At 40.2% G+C, this 17,810-nt stretch overlaps 1 protein-coding gene across 16 annotated transcripts in view; it reads left to right on the top strand.

Moving 5' to 3' along the window:
* NRXN3 (neurexin 3) overlaps positions 1-17,810 on the top strand; it is a 984,867-nt gene that overhangs the window by 708,817 nt on the left and 258,240 nt on the right. For all 16 annotated transcript variants that reach the window (XM_065635027.1, XM_065635026.1, XM_065635029.1 and 13 more), the window contains one exon: positions 17,409-17,590. In XM_065635027.1, coding sequence (XP_065491099.1) covers positions 17,409-17,590 — 182 coding nt within the window. The remainder of the gene's footprint in view (positions 1-17,408; positions 17,591-17,810) is intronic.

The raw sequence follows: 17,810 nt of genomic DNA, 5'->3' as shown, positions 1-17,810 counted from the left end.
TTCAATGGAAGGTGCAGGCATTGGAAATGACTTGTTATACAAATTTTACTGTTGCTGTACTGCATTCAGAAGGATGCTTCTAAAAGACCAAACGTAAATGATCAAAAGTTTGAAAAACTAGGGTTTATAAAAATTCTGTCTGTCTGTCTTACCTTCTGAAGAAGTCAGGAGATGATTACGTGCTGCATGCATGCCTTTCCAACTGTCACCTGTAGGATGCAAGTGCTGCAGTTTGAGAAAGAATGAGTGACCCTTAACGTAGGGCTTAAGAGGCATTCCAGGCCTGGAGATGAAAGGATAAAGAACAAATCCTCTGTATTATTGAAGCATGTGAAAGGCATGAAAGAGCTAGAGGTAAATCAATAGTTTGCATTTACAGCACAGGAGAGAAAAGAAGATAGACTGGGATTTATTTTTCCAGTTTATTTGAGAGAGACTTTTTTCCCTTTCAAGGAGTACAGAACAGAGGTTTCTGTGGAATTGTATGCCTTTGGCACCCTGGAAGGTATACCCAAAAAAGAACTCTTCCTTGTGTTGTGCCCCAAATAAATGATTTAGTAATTAAATTCTTTATTGGGACTACAGCTGACCACTTACAATAAAGCAGTAGAGACTGAAACTAAAATATTGAGGTTCAGTGCTTGCAGAGATGGAGATTAATGTACGCTTGAAATATGAGTGAAGAAAATCTTTATCAATTTTAATTAACGTGTCTCAGTGGGAGTAGGAGATGAGGTTAAGAGGACATGGCCTACCCATTTTAGCTGTTTCTTCAGCCTTATTAATTTAACTTCCCTCTCTAAAACTTCTTAGCAATACCTGTTAAATACCATATGGTTCGCTCACTGCTCTAGGAAGTTCCTTCTTGTCATGTCCCACCCAGAGGTTTGGGTGGGGGAGAAGGGTGACTCAGATTAATCAATCCCCTTGGTTGGAAAAGAGTATACATGATACTTAAGGTCTGTAAACAAAAGACTTCTATTTTGCAGCTTGGCCCAGTTGACAAATGGTTTGGTGGGAGAAGGAATTATGTTATTTAGGCTCAACTGGTAAACATTAAAAGTTTGTAGCACATGTGGGGCTGTAAGCCTTATGTTACTACATTACTTATAAAAAGGAAAGCAAAAGAATAGAAATACAGGAAAGAAAGAGATTTCACCACCCTTATGGCTCCACAATGTGTATGGTGGGGTCCGTAGTCTGAGATCCAGCAGTGTGCAGTGTCCTCCAGTGTCTGGTTCAGTTCCTGCAGTGAGCCTGGTGGGTGGAGTGCCCTCAGGATGGTGCGTGTGCCGCCAGTGCTGGTACCGGTGGGCTTCTTATAGTCCTCTGGATTGCCTGCTTGCATAGTCTTTGGTCTGTTGTGCAGGCATCCCTGGGGGTGATTGCAAAAGGTGGAAGGGTCCTGAAGGGTCTCGCCATCTTCAAGGGTCTTGAGCGGTCTGGACTCTTCTCCGGAGCTTAGTGCCATCCTAAGCCTATCAGAACACAGAGCTGCATATCCTTCAACAAGTCCTGCACCTTCTGTGTCAGCCAGTCTTTGTCTGTGGCTCCTTAGCTTGTCCTTGACATGTAAATCGCAATTCACCTTATCCCGAATGTCCCATCTCCTGCTCCTAGTGATGTCCCATCTCCTGTGGCTGGATGTTGCAGAACTGGTTTTGCCACAATGCTTGAGACATTACCCTTTCGGTCTCTCACACTTCTCCATGTCTAGATAGGTATTTGGGTAGCACCTGTCACTGGTCTACCTTAGCACTGTGTGGTGATGTGGTGCCTTGCCTTTTAATGTAAGGAGAGATTCTTTCCAAAGGCAAGCAAGTTAAATTCCTCCTCTTAGTGTGTATAGGCCCTCTTCAGGAATAGGAAATGCCAAGATCAAATATGGTATACAGGTGCAAAAATGTAGCGTTAAAGCTTCATTTTAAATGTGTAAGAAAAGGAAATAGCTTTTTCTGTGAGGATATTATGGATATTATCATAATATCCATAGAAACTTATTGCTTCTCTGCCTGAAGTCACCTAATTCTTTCAAAACCGAAGTGTAGGGAAATTGCTGCTGCCATTAGATGAATGTGATCAGCCCACAGCCCTTCTGTTATCCTCAGTTGTGTGACATACGCTATTGCTCTGTGCAACTGAAGGCCACAGACTCGGGGTGATGTGATTTAGTCTAGACCGTCACTGCTGAACTTCTCGGGAAACAATAGGGATGGAAAAACTTCTAAGGAATGGCTGAACATCAAAGTCAAAAGAGGTCTTGGTTGCCTCCATCAGAGGGGAGAAATGTTTCATTTTTTTGCAAGCTAAAATGCTTCACTCGAATCCATGTTTGATGGTGATGTGTTCATCAGGGCAATGGGAATATCTTACCCACCCAGAACTGTTGAGGCTGTGGTGTGGCGTGTCTGTATCACCCTGCTCCTCTGGATAAGGCCCAGGTGCAGCTTTGCTACTGAATCTCACGGCAGGAGCTGTTGCTGCGTAAGATGGAGGTTACTCCAGTGTGGTGTAAAAACTGTGATGCTGAGGCACTTTCTAGCGAAATGAAAAGGAAGGATTAGGATGGGTGGCTTTTGTGGCTAAACTTCATCTTTTGCCTTGAAAGAGGGGTAGCCAGGCATGGGAGATTAAATGTCTCCCTTGAGTGATATTACATTTGTAATTGGGATAGCAGAGGATGCCGGGAAAGAACTGATATCAAAGACAAAGCAAACTGGCTGAGGGGAACGAATTCCCAGGTCAAGGTGAGCAAGTTATTCAGAACCACTCTGCTTTTCCTCTCCCCTGCTGACTTTCTTCAGATACAGTTGTTCTTGAATGATCACAATCAGTATATCAAAATAAATGCTTTATAGAGTAAGGTAAAAGGAGTTGCTGGCAAGACTGTAAATCCTCTCATGGAACAAATGATAACTCAGCTCAAGAGCCCTTTTGTCCTGGGAGTGCAGGAAGGATATAAATTCTCTGAAAGTATCTGTCAGTCGGAATTGCTCTGCATTCATCATGCCAGCCCGCTGCATCATTCATGAGTGTCATAAGAGACTAAAGAATTGGCACTTCATGGTGAGAATGATTAAATAACCATTACACTTGTCTTTTACTCTGGCATGGTACCTTTTAACAAACTGCCTGTAGAACGCTCATGTACGTCCACCTCTCCTAGCAGTGGCTGTCCTTTCATGGTGGCAAGAAGAGGAGACAATAGCAAGAAGAGCTACATATCGTTTACAGAATAGCTTGTACACTCTATTATTATCTCTGGATACTTTTTGGTTTTATGCTCCTACTATGCGACCTTGGGGAAGGATAGAGAGCCTTGGGAATGGTGAGCTTCTATAAATGCATCTCTTCTCATCACTGACCTTCCAGTAGTTGTAAGGGATAATGTCATATTTGAGGTGAGGTCAAAAAGCTCAGAACTCCAAATTTTGTTTCCTTGGTAGGCCAAACCAGCCCCATTTAGTCATTGAAGACTAGGCGGTGTCTACAATAGCAAGCATCGTGAGAGTGGGTTTTCAGAATGAAATTTAGTACCAAGGACCTGAGATCCATACTGTAAGCATTTTACTCCTGAAGTTTTACTTGGGACTAGCTCTAGTCTGGTCTTATGGACTAATTACTTATTAATAGCTCAATTGCATCTTCCAGTTTAATTTTATTTGAAAGGAGTCAAGCTTGTGTACTCTGAGACTGCTCTGACATGAACCAAACCATGGCAAGTGGTGATAGATCAAGAAGTTTATTTCAAAAGCATGCTGCTGAAATGCTAATGGCCAGCGACAGCTTAGATCCCTGAAAACCCGCTTCCTATTCCCAACTCTTCTGCTGATTTAGCATGTGAGATTTGGTAAAACTATTTCCTTCTGGGTTTCTGATGAATATCTAATAGCCAATATTTCCGGCCCAACTCTTTTTAGCGTTCAAGCCTGAAAATTTGGGTTTGATCTCCTGCAGTGGAGGCTATAAATGTAAACTGTATTTTCTGTTTTAATACCTATGACTGAGGAAATGGGAACAGGTATGTAAGGAAGAATGATGGGTTACCTACATTTTAAACACATAAAACCTTTTAGTCTGCAAACTGGCCACACAAGATATTATGCTACTTAAACTTGAAGTGACTAAATGAAACTCGGAGAGCTGTGGTTGTCTTTGTGATTTTGTTTTGTGGGTCTTTGTTTGTTTGTTTGTTTCTGCCTGATAGTTTGTTTATTTTGATGTAATAAGCCATAGCTCAAGGATGGAGACTAGAAAGAGATTCTTTGAAGGACAGTTGAATGGGCTGAGATCAATAGTAGCAGTTTGGCCTCCATCCTCAGCTGTGTCTAGGCCATTTTGTTACCATTCAGATTCTGTAAAACTGTAGTGAACTAACATCACTATTCTTCCTCCAAGCCCCAAATGAGCTATGAATCCTGCTGTGCTTCTCCTTGCTAAGAGCAGTCTCTGTATTCAGCTCTTCTGGCATGCTGCCTTCTGGGCTTCTCCAAGGACATCCTCTCTGTGTGCACTTTTATCAGGAAATACCAAGAAAAAAGAAACCGCATCCAAATTCCAGCTCCTCTTTGGCAGCAGAATGCAACTAAGAAGTAATTCTTTCTACCTTTACTGAATTCCTTCACAGTCGCAACCTAATGAAGTTTCTTTCCAGGTGGTGGATAACTTCAACCACAGTAAACATGTTCTGCAAGGGTCACAGTAACTGGTCATAGTTTTCTGGGCACTTCTGTCCAGCAAAATTCATAATTCAGCTGTTGTGTTTGTAGTTTATTTTGATCTCTTTTTCTAATGCATTGTGGTTTTAAGCCATTTGTCTTCCTGTAATGAAAGTTCTATATTTGTTCTGAGCAGTGATTTTTATTTTTAATTTTTTTTTTTTTTGGTAGGATGTTTTTTATATACTGTGATGTGTTTAAAAAAAAAAAATACCTGGAGGAATTGTACTTGTGGACCTTTTCTAGATTGACATCTGTCATCTGGCTGCCTAAAGCTGGGGGAGCTGAATTTGATGACGTGACTGGTGACTTTACTTGAAAGAGGTGACTTAAGGGCTGGGGATGGTGGTATGATAAGAGTCTGCAAGGCAAAGTTGACACTGAGAGGATAGATGTAGGGACAGATTACTATGTCATCTGGTACAAGAACTAGGGAGCATGTAATCTATGTAGCAAGAGCAAGTATGAAAAAGATGACTCTTCACACAAAAAGGTGATTCTTCACTTGGACTGGAGGAGACCTCAGAAAGTCTCTAATCCAAATCCCTGCTCAGAGCAGGGTCAGCTGTGAGGTCAGGTCAGGTTGCTTTGGGTTTTATGCAGTCAGATCTTAACCTCCGCACACAGAGACTCCAAAATCTCCTTGAGCAACCTGTTTGACTGCCTGTCTGTCCTTGTGAGGAGAAAGCTGTTTCCTTCTATCAGGTCACATTCTCTCAGTTCAAACTATGCCAATTGCATTCTGTTCTCCAGCTGCACACCATGGTGAAGAGCCTGCCTTTGTCTTTTCAATAACCTCTTTGCAGGTGCTATGAGAATGCCCTTAGGTACCCTTAAAGTTGTGTCATCTCCAAGCTGAACAAGCCCAAATCCTTTGGCCTTTCCTCACAAGGCAGACACTTCAGCTGCTCAGCCAACTCATGGCCCTTCACTGAACTCACTCCAATTTGTCAATCCAAAACTGGATGTGCTATTCTAGATGTAGTCTAACAAGCACTGAGTAAAGGAGAAGCATCACTTAATCTATTAACAGGCTACAGTCTTGTTAATAGAGTACAGGATGCTGTAGGCTGCATTTGCTGATGGGGCTCACAGCTGGCTAGTGTTTAGCTTGCTACATCAGTGGCAGATTTGTGTGAGTCATTGGTAAAGGTTTGTAAGTCATTAGTGTGAATGCAAAACTTCTAAATGTATTCAAGGAGAGACTAGATAAATACTTGGAAATAAGATCTCTTTGGGATTACTGTACAAGCAAACCACATGAGGTTGAGTTAATTGCTGAAAAGGCTCGTAGTCTGGGTGCATATGTTAAGGAAATATGCTTGCTCTACTCTTAGTTTTCCCTGGGTGTTCACTTAGGATCAGTACTGAAGACATGACAGTGAACTAGCCAGATCCTCGTCTGACCAATTGCATTGTTATAATGTAAATGAAGAAACTACTGAAATACTTTCTAGTTGCAATCTGTTGTGTTGAAGTTGGTATGCATATGGTCATCTTGAGTCCATTTTAGTCAGCAGCTAGTCCCTAAATATCCCCACCATGGCCCATAGCAAATTCAGATTTAGGAGAAAAAACTCAGTATTCCCAGTATCTGATCTGATTGTTGGCTGATGCACACATACTAGGAGGAAAGTGACGTATTCATTTGCTGACATTAAAAAAGAAAAACACAGAAGGCAGGTAGGATCCAAATTTCTACTTCTGTTTTATGTTAGAAGGAATTAGAAAACCTGCAAACTACCTTTTTTATAGAAGAGGCTCCTTCGTATTTTAAAGCAGGAATGGAACTTCAGTTTCATGTCAAACAATATCTGCTTTTTGAGATGTGAGATGAGTATGGTGTTCAGTCTGGGTCTCAGAGGGTTTGTCAAGAGAAGAGTGAGCATCCTGAAAGGAAAAAAGAGCTAGTTCATGAAAACACCTTTTAAGCACAGAAGTTTGCTCTTTTTTGAGGATTAGACTGGAAACTTTGCATTTTTCAGAGTTTTAAGTTTCTTCATTCTTAGGCAATTTAAAGCTCTTGATAAATAAAAGGATGTTTCAGTGTTCTTGTTATAAAAAGTATCAGGTCTGTCTTTTTTTTTCCTCTTAGGAAAGATCCTGTGATGGAATGGTCAAGTGAGCCAGATGATGACGGTTAGTTCCTCTGTAACATTTTTCAGGTGTTTGTATTAGTAGACCTTTTAAACAAGGGATGTGGAAAATGCAGCAACTGGGGTTTCTTTAGGGGCATCTTTAGGAGAAGGAGGAGTAAGATATTTTGTTCTGATTGATTATGATACTCAGTTTTGACTAGGCTTCCATTCCTTCATGTGCGTGATTGAGTGACAGTAACTTAAAGGTGTCCCTGGGATAGCCTGATATTCCAGATCATTCGATATACTGTAAGAACATTGCCATATATACTTGAAGGCAGGGGATATGTTGATGTCTAACTTGTCTTTTGCCTCCTCAGCTCTGATTCATTTTTTTGTCACAGAACTTTTTTTTTTTTTTTTTAAATTTGGTGTGACATGAAGTGAGATGGGAAGAGGAGAACTGAAATAAAGATTAGGATAACAATGTAGTTGAAGTTTAAGATTGAGGGCAACTGAATGACAGCTTATAACTGGAGAAGGAAGAACAGCTGGTGTCAAGACTGATGCTTTGGTAAATTTGGAAGGGCAGAAGGAATGGCCTGGCCCATGACCTAGTACTAGTGCTGTTAATTTCTTTCTCTTAATCTGAAAACCAGTCAGATCACTTCTCTCTTGATCTCTTTTTTTTGTTCCATTCTTAATTTGTTTGATAATAGTAGCTGGAAATGTTACCATACATCTAATGTGACAGCGAGGTAAAGAAGCTGTATGCAGTGCATTTAGCGGAGAATACCCATATGAATAATTTAAAAATAAACAGAAATCTCAGAAGCTGGAAATGGAGAACACCTGTTAGGTTATCTGTAGTCAATACAGATGTTCTAGCACACCTAGAATTGACCCAGTTCAAGTAGTTTCAGGTAACGAAGAGTCAAATAAATCATCCATGCTGTTTAGGAGCATATTGCAAAAGTAGTTAAAAACTACCTATTTTCACTATTATTTATGTTCTTAATGTATGTGGACACTGTTGCATTTCTTTGCCTGTCCTCAGAACATTATTTTGTCACTCTTTTAGTCTTTTTACTCCTAACAAATTCATTTAGAGGAAATTTGGAGTTGTGTGGCATACATGGTCTTTTGATGTGGCCAGAAGGAGTTAAGTTGGAAAAACAACTATCAGAAGCTTTATTTTTTACTCAGCCAATGCATATCCTTTTGACAGTGTACAGGTATCAACTGATGTTTTAGTGTCTGGGTTGCAAAATTATAAGATTTCAGGGAGCAAGAAATAGTCAGAAGCCATTTGAAAGTCCTGGTGCTTCTTAAGGAAGTTTCTTTTTTTCTAGGTTTCCTATAGCAGAGACCCAGGCATGGATTCCAGAAATTCATCTTAAAGAAATAGTTTATTAGCAAGGTACAGTGTAGAGCAGTTTAAGCTGGATGCCTCCTGAGGACGGACCCTCAGGGAAAAAAAAAAAACAACTTGGGCAATTATAGCCCCATAATCCAAGCCCCCATCCCCTGTGTGTCACTCCAGGCCAACTGCAAATTTAGAGTCTAAAGTCTCCCTGGTTTTCATTGGTTCTCTTCATCTTTGTTAGGCAGGCCATCAGTCAATGTCCTGACCTTCAGTTTCTATTTTGCACCTGCAGCTGGAGAAAAATAAGTTATTGGCAAACCAAAACATTCTTCTGTTTCGTTTTCTGTTAGACGCAGTTCTGTTCCCTTACTTATTTCCAGGGATGCAGCTCCTTTTATTTTCTAGCTTGAAGACTCCGAGGCCTTTTTAACTTAATGAAGCAGAAAGTTCAAAGGTTCAGAGCTTACCGAAGTTATGCTAAGCAAACTTACTTATGTTAAGTGAGTCCTATATGAGCAGTTTCTAATATTTCTTCTAATAATTCTTCTATAAGAAGGAGTATACCTAATAGTTCAATAAGCTAAGGCAGTCTATTCCCTAACAGTGCTCTTTTCTGGTTTGTGCAATCTGTATTGTTTGCTTTAAATTCCTGCTTAGACCTAGTATTCAAAGTATGACTCATTTTTCCTCAAAATTGTAGCAAGGATAAATAAATAAGGTGTTGAACTGTCTGACCAAGTTAAAGCCTGAAGAGCTATGCCACTGTTGTTTCCCTGACTGGAAAGTGAGTGGTCAAATGTGCTGTTTACCTTAAGCTGTGAACGTATCATAGATACTTTAGTTTCTGGGGCAGCAATTAGATTAATCTGATCAGATTTCATGCAAAACCTCCTACCTATTTTATCAGAATTTTGTATTAGAGCAGAACTTGGTCTTAGCAGCTCTTCCTTGTTGCTTTGTTCATCTCTACTTGCTATGGCAGAATAGTTCTCTGTATACCATGGTTTTGGGAGCTACTTTTTCATTATGTGACCAAATAATGATGCTTCCTGCTGCAGCAAATTTTATCTCCTTACTGAGCTTCTGCAGATGTATACCTGATCTCTTCTCACTTGGTTTCATGCCAGTATTCTAACCTGCATTCCTTTACTAGTGCCTTTTCTGATGATGGAAATAGTAAATGAACTGCCTAGTTTAGGTACAATGATATGGAGGTCACTTTTTCTTATTTTTTTCTGGGTTTGTCAGAACTTCCACCTTTTCTTACTGCGACTTGGCGGCAATTTTTGAATGTCTGCATAAACTATCAGGTCTCCATTATTTGATTACCACTTCAAAGGGTGGCTGATTGAAGGGCTGTTAATTACAGATGCCACCAAGGTTTTCTTCCTGATGTGAATTTGGTCTTGCTTTGCTCATTTAACCTGTGATCATGTACAATGTGTTACTGATTCCATCCTTTGACAATATTACTTCTTGAAAATAACCTACATTTCAGTTTCATGCCAAGAAAGAAGAGCAAAATGCCGTCATCACAAATTTTCCTGTAGTTGAACTGATAGCTTCTTGTTGGAGAGCAGGAGGTTATGATTATTAATAAACTTGGTAGGACCTTTACACCAGCATATGAAATACCCTGAGAGACTCATCAAGACTACTGGACTAAGCAGAAAATATATTAGGTTGGTGCAAAAGTAATTGCAGTTTTGGACCATGAATTTTAACTCATTATAACTAGGCTCAAACACATCTTTATTAATCAAAATAGGAGCCATTATGATCAACACATTTTTGCCAATGAGAAATAAGTTTGTTTATTCCTGTAGTGTAAAAGCCCATGCTTCAGGATTTGACAAACTCTTTGAACGCATTTCCTGCATCCTGCTGGTTGTGGAAGTGTTTTCCCTCTAAAAAGTTATCGAGATGCTTGAAGAAGTGGTAGTTAGTTGGCAAGAGGTCATATGAATATGATGGGTGAGGCAAAACTTCATGGCCTGATTCATTCGACTTTTGAAGCATTGGTTGTGCAACTTGTGGTTGGGCGTTGTCATGGAGAAGAATTAGGCCCTTTCTGTTGACCAATGCCGGCTGCAGGCATTGCAGTTTTCAGTGCATCTCATTGATTTAATGAGCATACTTCTCAGATGTAGTGGTTTTGCTGAGAATCAGAAAGCTGTAGTGGATCAGACCAGCAGCAGACCACCAGACAGTGACCATGACCTTTTTTTGATTGAAGTTTGGCTTTGAGAAGTGCTTTGGAGGTCCTTCTCGGTCCAGCCACTGAGCTGGTCATCACCACTTGTCATCAATTGTCATATAAGATCCACTTTTTGTCACATGTTGCAATCCGATTGAGAAAAGGTTCGTTGTTGTTGTTGTGTGGAATAAGAGAAGACGATACTTCAAAATGACAATTTTAAAAAATTTTCGATCAGCTCGTGAGGCACCCATTTCTCAAGCTTTTTCACCTTTCCAATTTGCTTCAAATGCTGAATGACCAAAGAATGGTTGACGCTGAGTTCTTCAGCAACTTCTCATGTAGTTTTAAGAGGATCAGCTTTGATGATTGCTCTCAGTTGGTGATTGTCAACTTCCGATGGCCAGCCGCTATGCTCCTCATCTTCAAGGCTCTCGCCTCCTTTGCAAAACTCCTTGAACCACTGCTGCACTGTGTGTTCATTAGCAGTTCCTGGGCCAAATGCATTATTGATGTTGCAAGTTGTCTCTGCTGCTTTATGACCCATTTTGAACTCGAATAAGAAAATTGCTTGAATTTGCTTTTTGTCCAACATCATTTCCATAGTCTCATATAAATATAAAATAAATAGCAAGCAATGAGTCAGTAGCAAAAAAACATAAAGCGAGAAAAGCACATTAAAATTATGTATAACATAACCACATTTATTTAAGAACATATTCCAATATCAAATAGCAAATTTCAACAATGCAAAAAATGCAATTTTCTTTTGCACCAGCCTAATAATAGGACCATAAAGTAGGCGCAAAACGGGGAGGAGAGGGAAGGACAAGGAAAATGCAGTAGGGTTCTTTGTTTGTATGCTTTCAAGTCTTTGACTTTAAAATTTGGCTGTTTCCCATTTCTTCCCCGAGGAATGTAAAAATAAGTATCCAGTCCTTTTAAAAAATGTTAAGGAGTAAAACAATGTCAATACTGTAAGAATTGTATACAGGAGAATAAAGACGTAATGATCGAGGGAAAGGCATATGCCTTGTCTTCCATGTTATTTTAGGTTGGAAGACGTTATCATTACTTTTACAGACCTCATGTTTTTTTGGCAAATTACCACCACAATCAGGATATTTGTATTTGTATTGTGTGATGAGTGGCAGGGGGCTGCAGAGCACCCGGTGTGGGAGGAGGCCGTGAACTGCCCTGTGAGGTCACAGACAGCTGTGACACGGGTGAAAACAACCCACCTCGTGCTAGAACTTCAACCCGTCAGAGGAGCACATGTTGTTGCTGCTTAGACACGTGTAAGAAAGGGCAATAGCTACTGGGAGCAGGAGGCACAGGACGTGGTATGGGAGGGCTCATGGGAGCATGCATGAAGGGGGAAGGCATGTGAGGGGCCACCAAATGAGAAACTGGAAGGGACATGGGAGAAGGTTCAGGGAGAAGCGCATGGAAGGGGACATTGCTGGGAGTATGCTGGAGATGCACTGTTTTTGTGTTGTATGAGGCATGCCTCTGAGGGTACTGCAGCACAAGTTAGGGACAGCCTGAGGGACTGGGGCCTATGGGTGGCCTGTGCCAGAGCAGGGACACTCCTGAGGGACTGGGGCCAGTGAAAGGACCCACACAGGATCAGGAGCACCCCTGAGGGGCTGCAGCTCATGGATAACCCATGCTGGAGCACAGAAAGTGAATAAGAGTCAAGGAATGGTGGAAAGAAACCACTGTGCTCCGACCCTCATCTCCTGCTCAGTTGTCTCCCTAGAGCCCAGAGAGAGATGAGACTAGGAAGGGGGATGAGAGCTGGCTGACTGCAGCTGAGCCTGGGGAAGGAAAGGAACTTTCCCTAAGTATTTATTTAATTGTTTGTTGTCTTTGTTTCCCAATGCCTGAATCGGTAATTTAAAGTTTATGTTAATTGTCCATAAAACCAATTAAGTGAGAGTACCCCAGCTGAGTTTGTTTTGCCCATGACAATGTTGTCATGAAGGGACGCAGGACCCTGGTCATAAATGTTGATGTTAAGTAATTATTGTGGATTTTAAATTTGCCTCAGTTCCTCATAATTTTCATCTTAAATTTTCATCTTAAAGATACTTTATAGTTGTAAAAATCTGAACTGTAGCATTTATAGTATTTTAAACTCGTACTTAGATCCCGGTGCACAGTTGCTGCAGGTAACCCTTCAATGTATAAACAATGTTGTACAATAATACCTGCCAAATGTTGCATTTTCCAGGCCACAGGGAAATTATTGTGTATGCTGTGCTGTAGCTGAGGCAAAATGGGCTGTTGATGGCTTAGTAGATGCAAATAGAGGATTTGCAATAGAACATTTAATGTGAGGAGATTCACAGGATCCCTAAGACGCAAAAGAAGTTATATCTTGTGCAGATGTGACAGACTTGTTTTCTACTAATTTACAGGATTAGTTTTAGGCAAGATAGAGCTGCTGCAGTTTTACTGTGTTGATTGAAGGATACTTTTCCTTAAGATAGGTATTTGAAGTCTTTGGACGATGATGAAGAAACAATGAAAACTGATTTAAAATTATTGTTGTTGGTGCCAACTTCAACTAAATGTTTTTTTTAGCACAATACACTAGGAGGCTTTATTTGCTGTAGCTTATAACATTGCTTATAACTTTTCTGTTAGGAATTTTCCATGAGAAGTGTTTGCCTCAAACTATTTTGTTTTGTCTGAAACTGAATAATCTAACAGCTCTGTCCATGAATAGAGCTAGCAAATACATAATTTGACTAAGCTAGATATGCAGACTTTAAGTAACAGCATCGTCATGTGTGTTGCAACATATCCATCTCTCTGATGTTTAAATCTCTGAACACCAAAGTTATAGTTACAAGTTGTGTCATTTCTGGGAGAAGTCAACTGTCTTTCTATCAAACTATCAGTTTATGAGTTTATAAGCTTTGTGTATGCTAAACATGTAATGGCATCCTAGTATCTTAAATCTGTAGGGAGTCTTCCCTTGCTATATATTTCTTCATTGCTCTGAGCTCCCAATACTGACCAAATTCTGCATGTAGCATCCCAGTAGAGTTGCTGAACATATTCTGTTTGTTCTCTCATGTCGGTGCAGTAAATCTGGCCGAGGCCACTGTGAGAAGTGGGATTTCTCACAACTGACTGGGGAAATAATTTTGTGCGCTCATATCTTTGACTTTATTTTTTTCTTCTTTGTTTTGCACAATATAGGTTGAAGTTAGTCTTACATAGTTGAAGTGGTGACACACTGTAACAGTAAATGCAATGGAATTAATCAGTCTCTCAGACTTTTCTATTTTCAGGGCACAGTTGGTGTTGTATTTATTAGAGGAGGTACATGATTAAACCTTGAACAATGAGGAAAAACTAAATATCAAGTGGCTGCTCATTAACAGTGTGTTATTCATTATCTGTCTTGAATAGAAAGTATCTTGGAAAAAAATATGTGCTCTTGTATAACAAAGAGGTCTGTAACAAAGCTTAGGTGCAATGCGAAGATCTCAAGTTGAAGAGACTTTCTTTTCATCAACTTTTTTTTAACTGAGTTCTTTACTTAATTAGTCTACAATTCTCTGCAACACTACAAAGAAAGGATAGTTATTGATTTAAGACTGGAAGGGACTGCTGGAGGTGAACTAGTCCAATTAGCTCACTCACACCAGCTTAAAGCAAGGTCAACCAAATAGAATTGTTCAGGCCTATGTCAGGTTCTGCTGAAGGTGAGATCTCCTTTTCTGAAGTCTAGAGCTGTACTTCTACTGTTTGTCTTGTTCAATTCTTTTGGAGTTTGAAACTCCATAAACTCATGGTTGCTGCAGTCAAACAGAAGCATCTAAGTCAAGAGCGTTTTTTGTAGGTTTATTTGTTTTGCTTATTTTTTAATGCAATCACAGTGTGGTAGTAACTCTTGTTATCCCTCCTCTTCTACTTTTACTTGATGTTTGCACTGTGTGTTTTCAGACTGGAGTGACTATTTTGTTCATAATTTGGGAAAAGAGGTGGTACTGGCACAATGTTAATATGCCGTCTCTTTCCAAACAAGGCAATGAGTATCCTGTCCATTCTCAAAAAGGAGGGGAAGAACCATTGATGTACCCAACAAATTGTTGTGTATTCAGCCTGCACACAGGTGTAAAGCAAGTGGCCCGGGTAATTCTGATCTGGACAACAGGGAAACAACTGCTGGCCCCAGGCTTCTGTTAACAGGTTAATTTGGGTGATGCTCCTCTGGTTGTTGCATCTGAATGATCCTTGTGCACAAACCCAAAGTACTGAATGTATTCAAGTTAGGCCTAGAAGCAAAATCTGCGTTCTGTGAGGAAAAAATGAGCTCCATTAAGCAGTTAAGTCCCATGACAGGCCTATGAAGACATAATTGGTTCTAATTGGTACTCGTAGGTGCACTGACATGCTCTACCTGCAGCCAAATGGCTTTTGCAGAGGCAAAGAAATCATCTGTCTTCGTAAATAATGAAGAACTCTCTTCCAAGCTCGTCCTTGCTGTTGAAAGGCCTGATAACCGGTACATAGAAAAGGAGGAGAAGGTTGTAATTCAAGTGAGAATGATTTTGGAAAGGGGGTTTTAATCTGTGAAGCCATCAACAATGAGCAAACTCACATCGTTTTGCTTACCATGTTGCTATGCCTTGTTTTAGTCTGTAATGCAAATACACACAACCTCTAGAAAAAAAAATGGATAAACTGAAGGAGGATGTTTGTAACATAGGTTATAGCAGGCTGTTGATATACCTGTGCATGGAAGGAAGGCATAGATAATTCACTACCCAGTCATTTCCAACTATTTCTCTAACCAAGAGGTTACAGATACAGTTGGGGATGCGTTTAAACAAACAGACAAGCAAAACCCCTTTCTACATATTTTGCGATAATTGTGCACCCTCCATCTTGACTTCAAAGCTGAATGGGGAGACAGAGTTTATTCTTGTAACATGAATCTTTCTGAAACTGAAGCAACATGCACAGCTCTGAAATGCCAATGTGTGCTTCTGCTAATTCGGAAATATGAGTGAAATTTCCTATCTAACCCTGACTTCAGACACATTTGCTTGAATTTACTGAGGGCAAGTTTGGGTGGGTATGCACAGACAAGAAAGGAAGGAAGGAGGATTCATTTTCATTCTCATTGTGTCAGCTGTTCAAAAATCATGTCCTTTCTGTGTGCCTGAGATGTTGATGTCTGTTTTGGTAATGTGTGCTGAGATGTCTAGAGAAAGCTTCTTAAGTGAGAGTGAAGTGTATCAATTATTTCTACTAATGTGTAGTATTTGTTTGGAATTCAGGTCATAAAGAGCTTTAGTGGAGCTCCGGCTTTGTAGGCAAGTGTAGCAGTTACACATACATGATGTCATCTGTTTCTGTATCTAACTGCGTTTACTCTGTTCCCGGTTGCTTGATACCTGTTGCTGGTTGGTATATGGTGGGGGGAAAAAAAAAAAAAGACATCATCAGTTATAGTTTCAATTGGATTAGAAAATGTACCCAGTAATTGCCTGTACTTTCTACAGCTATTTCATCCCTGATGCAGTAACGGGAGCTGGGTTTTTTTGCTTACTATTCTGTAGCTTGTGACCCATTGTAATAGTGCTCAGAAGATGGGGTGCAGTAAGTGGCTGAAGCATTAAGAAGTGTTGTTCCTGGCCTGCCTGTAGATTTGGGTCTATGACAGCAATTTTAGCCATATTTTCCAAGAAGCTCAGGGCTGGTTTTATAACTGCTGAGTTATAAAATCCTGCTCCTAACTCAGACTGCTGAGTACAAGTCAGAATGTGAACTCTAAACACTTTCATTTCTCAGCTTCCTCATCTGCAACAGTATTTCCTCACCTGTGTGTCTGTCTTGTGCAGATGGCCCTTGTGAATGTGGGAGGGCAGTGCTCAGCTTTGGAGAGTTGTTGTCCTTAAAAAACAAGTGCAAGGAAGAAATCCCCAGGCTCACTGTAAATACAAACAATCCTGGAAATATGTGGACTAGACATCCAGAAGTCTTAAGAAGTCTTGAGGAAAGGGTAGTCTCCTGCTGTGTGTGAATAGTCCAGCCTTAAGGAAACCTGCCAGATATTCTCTTTGAATCCCCATATAACATTGAATCCCATGCTTCTGAAGCAGGTGTGGCTTGTTTTTTTTCCCTGAACAGCGGTGTCTTATCTGGCATTGTCTGGGAAGTTAGCACTAATGAAATCCTTCATTTTTGATAAGCTCTTCACTTATCTTTGTCTTAAATGCTGCTTGTTCTTTACTTAGGAAATAATAAAATATACTTCATCGTGTTGTATACAGAATAAATTTATTGAGTGATTTATACCTTAAGAGGAAGCTTGCTTATTTGTTTGCAGTTTTCCTGCTGTGAAGTGTGTAGGAAGATGAAGATGTTCTGAATAACATACATGCACATCTAGATTACTCTCTGGAGGTGTTTGTGAGTCTTGAGTCCATGCTCATCTGAAGGATGAACTTTTCATAAGGAGGAAATAACATTGTTTGTTACAGAGTCTAATGGTGCAAGGCTAATGGTGAAGGAACAGATATGTTTTATCTGATTAAAAAGCTGTTTCACCTTCATGTCTCCTTCCATTGGGAAAAAGTGTCTAGCAGTCTAGAGCCATTGGTCTATGTAGTAAAACTTGCCGCTTTTTAGAAGGAAGAATACATGTGAGAATTTGGGGAGGGCAGTCTAAAGCACCATTTCATGTGTCTTATAACACATGTAGAATCAATTCCAATGTCAAAGATAGCTCACAATGTCATTTGTCATAAAACAGAAGGATTCTGGTACATGTTGTCCTTTTCTGTTACCTGGGTGAGTCTGGAAATACAGATTGCCATCATCCACTCAGTTTTCCCGGAGCCTTCTCTCTGTGCTATCAGTAGCCTGGCCAGCAGGAGGCATTAATTTCACCCCATTAACTAATGAAATCATGTGCTTGTTATATTTTTCCTCTTGGGGGTCATAACATTATTACCAGAGTTGGCAAATACATAACTGAATTGTGTAATTAATAGTGTTTTCTTTTTGTTTTTGTTTTGTAGCTGGTGCCACATATATATTTGGGAAGAGTGGAGGTCTCATACTGTATACCTGGCCAGCTAATGACAGACCGAGCACAAGGACAGACCGTCTTGCTGTGGGCTTCAGCACAACAGTGAAGGATGGCATTCTAGTTCGGATTGACAGTGCCCCTGGACTTGGTGATTTTCTGCAGCTGCACATAGTGAGTACAAATAGGCCCATCTCTATGCCAGACCTGGGTTTCTCTTAACTGAATATGCATTTGAAGAATACTGTTAGTCTAAAATAGCATGTGTCATACTCTGGCTTTCTGTATCTTCAGCACCCATCAAATTAACTCGTCTTAGGTAGTTCTTTAAGATTTTTGTAGAATTACTGACTGGGATGCACAGGAAACCAAGTCCTGGTGCCAGAAAAAAGGG

The sequence above is a fragment of the Caloenas nicobarica genome, chromosome 5, assembly GCF_036013445.1.
Source record: "Caloenas nicobarica isolate bCalNic1 chromosome 5, bCalNic1.hap1, whole genome shotgun sequence".
Classification (NCBI taxonomy): Eukaryota; Metazoa; Chordata; class Aves; order Columbiformes; family Columbidae; genus Caloenas; species Caloenas nicobarica.
Note: the sequence above shows the minus strand (reverse complement) of the source record. Positions and strands in the feature narration are given on the sequence as shown.